This window comes from Musca autumnalis, unplaced genomic scaffold (genome assembly GCF_047663935.1).
Source record: "Musca autumnalis isolate F117 unplaced genomic scaffold, ASM4766393v1 scaffold_4, whole genome shotgun sequence".
NCBI lineage: Eukaryota > Metazoa > Arthropoda > Insecta > Diptera > Muscidae > Musca > Musca autumnalis.
This window is the reverse complement of record NW_027411977.1, coordinates 156,741,583-156,753,360: the sequence shown is the minus strand read 5'-3', so window position 1 is coordinate 156,753,360 and position 11,778 is coordinate 156,741,583. Positions and strand designations below refer to the sequence as shown.

The 11,778-nt window shown below is 38.3% G+C and overlaps 1 protein-coding gene across 1 annotated transcript; it reads left to right on the top strand.

Moving 5' to 3' along the window:
* Positions 1-6,575: 6,575 nt before the first annotated feature.
* On the top strand, positions 6,576-10,145 carry LOC141403130 (uncharacterized). The gene is made up of 2 exons (XM_073985294.1): positions 6,576-6,950; positions 8,655-10,145. The coding sequence occupies exons 1-2, from the start codon at positions 6,576-6,578 to the stop codon at positions 10,143-10,145; spliced, it is 1,866 nt and encodes a 621-aa protein (XP_073841395.1).
* Positions 10,146-11,778: the final 1,633 nt, after the last annotated feature.

Sequence of the window (11,778 nt, the reverse complement as noted above, 5' to 3'; positions counted from 1 at the left end):
CTTATTTCTATGGCGAACAAAAAAGGTCGAAAAAACAACAACAAAGTAAAGTTGAGACATCATAATAAATTTTGATAGATAAAAGTTGTGCTCAGAACCTACAAAATATTAGTACTTGCAGTAGTTTTCCCGTTTAGTGCTAAAAATGCGTTACCGTACTCCGAAATCTAGCAAGACTTGCACTTATCTTTAAATAGCACCGAATAACACCCTCTTCTCCTGTTTTCTGCCATACAATTTTGGCCTAGTAGAAACTAGCAGCAAGCATATTCATATGTTTATTGGTATCTAATATTATAACTGATACGTTGATTTTGACATTTCTGCTGTACTTTTTGCGATTTCCGTCATTTTTCCGTTCCCGTATTTTTTAAGAAATTTGTATGGGGAAGCAGTTTTTGAAAATTCGCTCTATTTTCTAACATTACCATTAATTTTGAAAATTCGCTCTTTTTTCTAACATAACCACTAAAAAGTACGGGAACACAATGAAAAATAGCATTTTAACAAAGTAATTTAATATTTTTCACATTGTTTACAAATTTTGATACTAACATTTTTTGTTGCAGCAATTCGCACATCTACCTTGTTTATTGTGATACGTGAAAAGTGTTGCAACTTTTGGTACTTTTTTTAGGCAAAAACAGGGTTGTATATCATGTGCACTGTGATTTCGATGTTGATTTCGCTGAAATCACGAAATGAGATGATTTCATTTTTGTACGCGAAATCATGATAAATTCTGTTTGATTCCGCGCGAAATCACGAAACGCCTCCGAAATCACGAAACGACGCCGAATGTAAACCAAGCATAAATCAAGATAGCTACGATAGCCTTGAAGATTCGGTTCAACATAACTTGATAAGGCTGGCGGTCCTAAAAGACAAATGCTGTGACAATGTAACAATCACACCTCAACTGGGAAATGACTTGGTAGCACACAGTGCACTTCCGCTACCGAAGGTAACAATCCCTCAATTCAATGGGGATTGCTTAAAGTGGCGGCAGTTCTATGAACTGTTTTTGGAGTGTGTGGGTTATTTTATATCTGACGATGAGGATGAATATACTCCGAACGATTTAAACGTAAGAAAAAAAAGATATGGCAAGAATCCAACATATTTTCCATGACTGATATTCAGTAAGTAAACACTTAAATGAAAAAAGGAAAAATGTTCATGTTTTGTTTTTAGATTTGTTAGTTACTTCAGGCTTACTAAGGATGCATTCAAATATGTTCTCGAGCAAATTGATCCCGATCTTTATGATCAGATAAGGGCGACGTGTGTACCAAATGTAGTGAAACTCTCAGCAACAATGCGGATACTTGCTGAAGGCAGTTACCAAAAAGGCGCTGGCAACGATTTCAATGTCAGCCTCTCACAGTCGTCTGTGAGCAATGTTTTCCGCGAATGCATAGATGTAATGTATAAGAAGCTCTGCCCGAAATGGATATCCTTTCCCACTCGAGAAGATGAGAAATATGAAGTTAAGGAGCATTTTTTCGAAAAAAATTGGATTTCCTGGTGTAATTGGATGTATAGATGGGACACGCATCAAAATTGTTGCTCCAAAAATGGAAGAACGGTTTAAATATTTGAACCGGAAAGGTTTCTATAGCCTTAATGCAACTGTGGTATATTTTATTTCGTATAAATAATGCACAAATTTATAATGATAAAATTGTATTTTGTAGGTTTGTGATCACAGGTTAAGAATAAGATATATATCATCACATCATCAGGGATCTGTTCACGACTCTTTAGTGTGGAATACAAGCGATTTGAAACAACACTTGAAAGATAATTATGAAAGTGGTGAAAGAAATACCTGGTTATTAGGTAAATATAGAAATATATTATACTAATGTCAGCAAAAATTAATACGTTTCTTTAGGTGATGCAGGGTATCCATTAGAACCTTTTTTAATCACTCCATTTAGATCCGCTGATGAAGGTTCCCCAGAAAGTAAACTCAACACAGTACATTAAAAAACAAGAAATATAGTGGAGCGAACAATTGGCGTTTTAAAAAACAGATTTCGGTGCATACTAGGCGCGAGACAATTGCACTACACTCCTGATATGTGTGCAAAAGTAACTGCAGTTTGTGCAGCACTGCACAACATTTGCATACATTTCAAAATTGAAAGTCCAGAACTTGGCACAATTCCCGTCGTACCAGATTCCAATGACGTTGAAATGCACGACGATTCAAACGCTATAGATATAAGATCATCAATAATGCTATCTTTAAATACGTAATTCACTTTATTTGTAACATACCTTAGATTTAATTATAAACTACTTATAGAAAAACTACTTATAAAAATAAAATTCATTTTGAGTAGCCCGATAAGACGAAAGCTCTGTTCCAGAACTAAAAAGTTTTTACAATTTTTACCACTTTCACACATTTTGTGTTCCCGTACAAAAAATTTATATGAAAACCGTTTACGACTTTTACAACTTTTACGACTTTTACCACTTTATACAGTACGGGAACAGGCCAGAAGTCTTAAAACATAATAAATAAAAACTTAAAAGGTCGAGAAACTTTAAATAAAATAAGGAAACTATGTTTATATGTTGCTTGGCAAAGGGTCGACTATAAATTATTTCTTAAGGCCTGGGTACATAAGCCGCTCGGCTTTCTTGCTTAATTCATTTCTGGTAGAAGACTAAAGACCAAGTTCGACCTAATTGAATTGTGGTTCTGACATTTATTTATTCCTTTACCAGAAATGAATTAAGTAAGAAAGCCGAGCGGCTTATGTACCCAGGCCTTTAGTTCTTCTAATTCGAGGTGTTTTCCTTGGATTTCGATTTCATTTTTTCTACATTGTAGCATCTCCTTTCTAAATTCGGCCTTATTTCTTACTTCTACCTTATAAAGTTTTACTTTTTCTTCTTTTAGTTTATAACTAAGTCTTTTTTGTTTTAACAATTCCTCAGTAAGCTTATAGTTTTTGCGCTGGTACCTCTCTATCTCACTTAAAGACCGCTTAACATCGGCACATAAATCGGTCTGGACTTTCAGCTGTTCTTCGAGAAGCAAATATTTCTGGTCAGCTTTCCTTTGTCTTCTTGAAGAAGTCATTCGATGCTGTTGCTGAGATCCATTCCTGTGAGGGGTATTTGTGACTAGTGTGCAGGGATCCTGGTTCACTTGGACCTGTTGCTCATTTCCATGAGTGATACCTATGCTTACAGGGGTTATTGTGCGGGGATCCTGATTCACTACGACCTGCGGCTGTACAGGGATCGTGGTTTTCTAAATCTTCATGGATTATACATGCTTCAAACAGTTCTTCCTCAGTGGTTGTTTCTCGAAGCGTTGAAGGCTGCTGGATTCCAATTGACTGATTGCCCGCGTTTACAATTGTATCCAATTGTAACAAGCTTGATGCTGCTTCTTCCGTGTCTGTTAGTATGTACTGCTTAAAGGATCCACCACCTGTAGCACGACATTCCGCCTCATTGTGAACTAACTTTTTCCTTAACTTGAATTTGTAGTCAGCCCAGACTTTCATTGTATCCAATTGTAACAAGCTTGATGCTGCTTCTTCCGTGTCTGTTAGTATGTACTGCTTAAAGGATCCACCACCTGTAGCACGACATTCCGCCTCATTGTGAACTAACTTTTTCCTTAACTTGAATTTGTAGTCAGCCCAGACTTTCATCCAACCCTCACCTGTTCGTACTGGCGGTCCTAAAATGTTGAGTTTCGTACTAATTTTATTCCACTCTTCTTTCACGTTAATTTTTTTGGCTTAAGTCTCGTTTAGGGGCACCTCTCGGATCGGGCTGAAATTTTCGCCATAGGTAGTCCTTGGGACCCTGATAACAACTATATATATATATTTCCCGGGGGAAGTCCATACTTCCCGAGAGATGGGTCTTGACATTTCGGGAAAGTCCTACTTTAACACCACTACTTTATTTATGGGCACCTCTCGGATCGGGCTGAAATTTTAACCATAGGTAATCCTTGGGACCCTTATAACAACTATATATATATTTCCCGGGGGAAGTCCATTCTTCCCGAAATATGTGTCTTGAAATTTTGCTATTTTTACTTGGGCAATATGGGTATCATTTTAAAGCTCGTGGTGAGTACTTTTCTTTGCAATTACGACTTTTGCTTCTGATTACAACAATATATAGCTTTTTCGGGAGGAGTCCATACTTCTCGAGATATGGGTCTTGAGATTTTAATATTTTTACTTGGGCAATATGGGTATTATTTTAAAGCTCGTGGTGAGTACTTTTGATTGCGTTTACGACTTTTGCTCCTGTCCATAGGAGAACGTTTTAAATCCCGGCCGAAGGCCGGCTACTTAAAGAAAATTTATAATTTGGAAAAAACTTTTGTTCGCGTAGCTCACTTTTGCTCCTGTCCATAGGAGAAAGACTTAAATCCCGGCCGAAGGCCGGCTACTTAAAGAAAACTTATAATTTTGGAAAAACTTTTGTTCGCGTAGCCCTCTTTTGCTCCTTTCCACAGGAGAAATTCTTAACAGCAAAGAAAAGTACTCACCATGAGCTTTAAAATGATACCCATATTGCCCAAGTAAAAATAGTAAAATGTCTCGGGAAGTATGTACTTCCCCCGGAAAATTTATATATCGTTGTGATCAGGGTCCCAAGGACTACCTATGGTGAAAATTTCAGCCCGATCCGAGAGGTGCCCATAAATAAAGTAATGTTGTTAAAGTAGGACTTTCCCGAAATGTCAAGACCCATATCTCGGGAAGTGTGGACTTCCCTCGTGATCAGAGTCCCAAGGACTACCTATGGTACAAATTTCAGCCCGATCGGAGAGGTGCCCCTAAACGAGACTTGTTCCCTGCTTTTTGGTGGTGACTTTTGTTCTAAAACATGTGCAATATTATAAAATTTATACGAACATATAATCTTTTTGTAATATAGACACATACCTTTTGTTTAAATCCATTTTATTTGTTCGTTTTTATTAACGTTTTAAGAAATTTGTCTGTTGTCGTCGAAAAAATCTCTAACGACTAATTTCACAGCGTTTCTCGTAATAAAACGCCTCCCGTGGTAGCAAAATTGTAAAAGAATGGCATACAGAGTTGTAATATCTCGTATACCACATACATAATACCAATTAGTCGTTGCGAAAATGTACGTGTACAATTAGACGTTACGACACGTCAATTTCCAATTTTGGATACGACTACGCCAACCGTAATAAGGCTGATTGTTATATCTACTACTTCCTCCCTAATTCTGTTAACAAAAGTAGGTTTATTTCCTACTGTTAAAACATACATATTTACACACATAGCTATGCACATATCTACCATTTGTACTTTAGTTGTCACATATTTTCAATTTGTATTTTAATTGTCAAAATTGCTAATGCAGAATTTTTATGTAAGTCATTAACCAAAGAAACAGTCAATAATTCTATATTTTATTTAAGTTCACTGACTTTTTGCAAAGTTTATAAATTTAATTTCTTTACTTTCTTGTATGCATAATATTTGAGCTAGTTATAATTTATGCATGTCACCATTTATGTTAAGAAAATATTGTTATAAAAGAACGAAATCAATAAAGAAAATCAGTCGTCGTCTTTTAATACTACAACCAACCATTTGTTCTTAATTATTAGTCGACGGTTTCCTTCAAGTTTATGTGCTTGTAAGGAACAATCAAAAGTGGATCCTAAGTGCCAATTCAAGTTTATGTGCTTGAATGGACTAACACTAGATCCTAGTTAGATTAACATTTTTTGGTGACCCCGACGTGATAGTTTCGGTTTAAGTATAACGTGTCGCGGATATGCAATTCGAATCTTCGCGTCAGCACATCCTTCCTGATTCTACACGCAACCACGGATACAAAGCACATCCTTCCTGGTTCCACACGTAACCTCGAATACAAAGCACATCCTTCCTGGTTCCACACGTAATCTCGAATACAACGCACATCCTTCCTGGTTCCACACGTAACCTCGGATACAAAGCACATCCTTCCTGGTTCCACACGTAACCTCGGATACCACGCACATCCTTCCTGGTTCCACACGTAACCTCGGATACAACGCACATCCTTCCTGGTTCCACACGTAACCTCGGATACAACGCATATCCTTTCTGATTCTACACGTAACCTCGAATACAACGCACATCCTTCCTGGTTCCACACGTAACCTCGGATACAACGCACATCCTTCCTGGTTCCACACGTAACCTCGAATACAACGCACATCCTTCCTGGTTCCACACGTAACCTCGGATACAACGCACATCCTTCCTGGTTCCACACGTAACCTCGGATACAACGCATATCTTTCTGAGTCTACACACAACCTCAGATACAACGCACATACCAGCATCCCTCGTGCTAGCAACACGCATCCTGGGAATTTTAAAGCAAGCAGAAGCATACCTTATTTCAAGAAGGACGCAAAACCGAATCATGGGAAAAGTAACCAGACGTGACACAACACGCATCCTGGGACTTATTTAAAAAAAGGCAGTTGTTCACCTTTCAAGTAGTGAAGGTCCCAACAACCCCACAAGTGTTTTTGGAAAAAAGTAACAATGACAACTGTGCAGGAACTCATAGCTCTGCAGGGAGTAAGGGACAATAATTTCGACAAATTCGTGTCGACAATTAGGAAGGCTCCGCTTGACAGAAGAACGGAAGAGTTCTACATAGGCAAGCGTAATGAGCTAGTGGTGCTCTGGCAGACGTTTGAAAAGGCGGAGAACCAGATCCGCAATGATCCGTCTTTGCCACAGGATGCTCCATACATAGCTGAGAACCTACACAAGACCGTTGGAGAAAAGTTTAGTTCAACAATGGACTATATCGAGGCGGAATTGGATAAGCTGAAGTCTGTAAAGAGCAAGCCAGGTCAAATGACAAAACCAAAATCGCAAGAAACTGGTTCGGAAGGCCAAGCAGCGGTCCAGGTAGAGGAACCTGCATCTACCCAAGTTGAGGGGCTGGCCCGAAGGATAAAAGCTAGAATGGCTGCCCTAATGCGCCATCTGCAGAGCTTGGACAATATCGAAGCGGGGCAATCAAAGCAATTTTATGGAATCAAAGAAGAGACGATCAAAAAGTTGTGGAGTCAAATCACAGATCTGTACGACGAAATTTGGCAACAGATCGAGGACCCTTCGAGAATCGGGCTAATGTCAAGTTTACACTTGCGCTCCAAAATCCACTGGATTTCACGAAATCCTGTAATACACCCCGGTGTTTACACTTATTTTTTGTTGATTTCAAACATATCACAATGATAAAGGTACATGCATATGCGCAGCTGATCGAACATGAATTTTCAAAACAAATTATTGTAAATTGAATTAATCATCAAAAATATACGACTATATAGAACTTTACAACTTTATTTGGAAAATTATCGTAAAATTATCTATATATCGTATTAATTGTGTATAGTACTAACAAATGAAAAAATAAAAAATTATTTTATCGTTGAGATACAACAGCTGACGATGGTAGTGATGTTACCTTAATTTTAAGTAAATATTTTAAGCCTATTTCTTGACGTGTTTTTGCGATTTTATCTTCCTGAAGATGCAATTCAAAGAATTGCGAAATATCGAAAAATAAAGATAATTGATATATTGACCTCGAGCTTGAAAAAATACTTATTTCTATGGCGAACAAAAAAGGTCGAAAAAACAACAACAAAGTAAAGTTGAGACATCATAATAAATTTTGATAGATAAAAGTTGTGCTCAGAACCCACAAAATATTAGTACTTGCAGTAGTTTTCCCGTTTAGTGCTAAAAATGCGTTACCGTACTCCGAAATCTAGCAAGACTTGCACTTATCTTTAAATAGCACCGAATAACACCCTCTTCTCCTGTTTTCTGCCATACAATTTTGGCCTAGTAGAAACTAGCAGCAAGCATATTCATATGTTTATTGGTATCTAATATTATAACTGATACGTTGATTTTGACATTTCTGCTGTACTTTTTGCGATTTCCGTCATTTTTCCGTTCCCGTATTTTGTAAGAAATTTGTATGGGGAAGCAGTTTTTGAAAATTCGCTCTATTTTCTAACATTACCATTAATTTTGAAAATTCGCTCTTTTTTCTAACATAACCACTAAAAAGTACGGGAACACAATGAAAAATAGCATTTTAACAAAGTAATTTAATATTTTTCACATTGTTTACAAATTTTGATACTAACATTTTTTGTTGCAGCAATTCGCACATCTACCTTGTTTATTGTGATACGTGAAAAGTGTTGCAACTTTTGGTACTTTTTTTAGGCAAAAACAGGGTTGTATATCATGTGTACTGTGATTTCGATGTTGATTTCGCTGAAATCACGAAATGAGATGATTTCATTTTTGTACGCGAAATCATGATAAATTCTGCTTGATTCCGCGCGAAATCACGAAACGCCTCCGAAATCACGAAACGACGCCGAATGTAAACCAAGCATAAATCAACATAGCTACGATAGCCTTGAAGATTCGGTTCAACATAACTTGATAAGGCTGGCGGTCCTAAAAGACAAATGCTGTGACAATGTAACAATCACACCTCAACTGGGAAATGACTTGGTAGCACACAGTGCACTTCCGCTACCGAAGGTAACAATCCCTCAATTCAATGGGGATTGCTTAAAGTGGCGGCAGTTCTATGAACTGTTTTTGGAGACGGTTGACAAACAGCCTCTTCCCAACGTCCAAAAAATGTGGTACCTCAAAACCAATTTGTCGGGCGAGGCTGACAAACTCATAAGCCATCTAGCCTTGACAGAGGATAACTACAAAACGGCATGGATGTTGCTTCAAGAACGTTACAACAATAAACGGATTCTTGTTTCAACATTGGTAGAACGGATTCTTAACCAGTCAACAGGAACCTCATCTACCGCTTCAATCAAGGCTCTGCATGACACTACAAGAGAATGCATGCTAGCCCTGAACAACTTGGATATCGACACTTCTTCGGACGCTCTGTTGATCCAATTGATCACGAAGAAATTGGATCATACGCTGTACATACGATTCATGCAATCGTTAACGAAGCCGAAGGAGGTTTCTACAATGAAAGAACTATTTGCATTTTTGGAAATGCAATTTGAGTCGATGGAATCGATCGGGAAAGTGGCAACTACTCAAAAAGGTTCAAGCAAAACTGTTTCGTCCATAGCATCAGTGGAGGATAACAAGTGCAACTTATGCAAGACCGGCCACCATCCCATTTATCGTTGCAAACAATTTTTGGCAATGGGGGAATCTGAGAGACTCAAATGGGTACAACAACGTAAAATGTGTACAAACTGCTTTAAATACGATCATGTAGCGAAATCATGTACTTCTAGCAACTGCAAAATATGTAGTACTAAGCATAATACGTTACTACATTTGCCAAACAAATCTAAGACATCTTCAATAGCTTCGAATCAAACACCAGTCACAAGGAATGATTCCACACCAGTCAACACAGCTGCAATCTCGTCAGCATCGGTAGAAGACCAGAAAAACGTAATTCTAGCTACTGCTAAAGTTATCGTCAAGGCTGCAAACGGTATGCCAGGCGAATTTAGAGCTGTGCTCGACTCGGGTTCACAAGTGAACATTGTGACTGAAAGGCTGATAAAAAAGTTATCACTTAAAACCAGGGATGCCTCTTTGTCCATTGATGGATTTGGAAAGATTCAAAGGAGAGCTTATCATCGCGTAAATGTGCAATTGTTATCTAATAATTCTGAATTTTCAACTGATTTGGAGGCGTTTGTTTTGCCAACAATTATACCAGCACAACCAAATCACGATTTGGATATCTCTAACTGGCAAATTCCAAAGAACATTAAACTAGCAGATCCCAATTTTAACACGCAAGGAAAAATTGATATTCTACTTGGAGCAGAGTTCTACTTTAGCCTAACGCAACCAGGTACAATAAAACTCAATGGCAATCAACCCATACTACAAAATACTGCGCTTGGCTGGATTGTTGGCGGCTTAATCGAACAAACCTCAACAGACGTCACGCCAACAGCGTTGACATGTGCAATTTTTGATAGTGAAACATCACTAGAACAAGCAATCGAGAAACTATGGAAGCTCGAGGAAGTAGAGTCAAGTGAAAAAGTAATGTCTCCACTATAGAACCTGTGTGAATCTCACTACAATCAACATGTTCAGACAGATGAGTGCGGCCGTTTCATTGTTAGGCTTCCTTTTCGAGAATCTCCTACAGCATTTGGGGAAATCTCATGCGATGGCGTATAACCGATTTATGAGCATAAAACGCCGACTTTTGCAGAAGGAAGACATCCGAATTCAATACATCAAACTTATGCAAGAATACGAGCAATTGGGACACATGCAAAAAAATGACGTGGGTACAGTATCAAATCCTAAATATTTTATCCCGCATCACTGTGTTCTTAAACCGGATAGTACTACAACAAAACTAAGGGTCGTATTTGATGCATCCGCAAAGACCTCATCAGGTTATTCGTTAAATGATTTGATGTACACTGGGCCAACTGTGCAAAGTGAACTTTTTTCTATTTTGCTGCGTTTTCGATTGCCAAAATTTGTCTTTACCACAGACATTGAAAAGATGTATAGGCAAATACTACTACATCCTGACGATCAACAATATCAGCTGATTATTTGGAGAGAAGATACATCGCACACAGTTAGCTATTACAAGCTCAATACTGTCACATATGGCACTCGTATAGCACCGTATCTTGCAACAAAATGTTTGCAGAAAATTGCAGACGACAACATGGATCGTTATCCACTTGGAGCAAGGATGCTCAAGGAAAACTTTTATATGGATGACGGGCTCAGTGGTGCCGATAGCTTAAGTACAGCCCTTGAAACTCAAAAGGAGTTGATAGCTATTTTGAAACAACACGGTTTCAACTTGAGAAAATGGTCTTCAAATTCTCCAAGATTGCTGAAAGATATACCACATAGTGATCGAGAAATCAACTTGGATTTGGATGAAAATGAAAGCAAAACGGTAAAAACATTGGGATTATATTGGATGCCTCAAGCAGATCAATTTTGCGTGAAGACAAATATCGATCATCATCAAGTAATCTCAAAACGCTCAGTTACGTCTGAACTCGCGAAACTCTTCGATCCTCTTGGTTTACTGGCTCCGGTTGTTGTGAAAGCAAAGATATTTATTCAGCAGCCGTGGCAGCTTACATTAGATTGGGATGAGCTATTGCCCGAAAAACTTTGTGCTACTTGGAAAACATTTCGAAGTGAATTGGAAGGTCTCAACAACTTCAAAATACCACGACATGTATTTTGTGGGGAAATTCCGACAAAAGCACAATTGCATGTGTTTGCCGACGCATCTGAAAGAGCTTTTGGCGCAGCTGTATACATTCGATTTGTTACAAAGGATGGGCGCGTAGCTGTGCGTCTAATCTGTGCTAAATCCAGGGTGGCTCCTTTGAAACAACATTGCCTCGACTGGAACTATGTGCCGCAGAAGTGGCAGCTCAGCTAGCTAACAGGGTGAAGATTGATTTAAGGCTTCAAGAACATCCTATGTTTCTATGGACCGATTCTGAAATTGTACTGGCCTGGATAAAGTCACAGTCAACTTTATATAAAACTTTTGTAGCTAATAGGGTATCAATTATCCAAACATTAACGTTGCCAGAACAATGGAAACACGTACCATCAAAAGATAATCCTGCCGACATTCTATCGCGAGGACTTCAACCAGCAGACTTGTCTAAATGTCGATTATGGTTCCATGGACCAG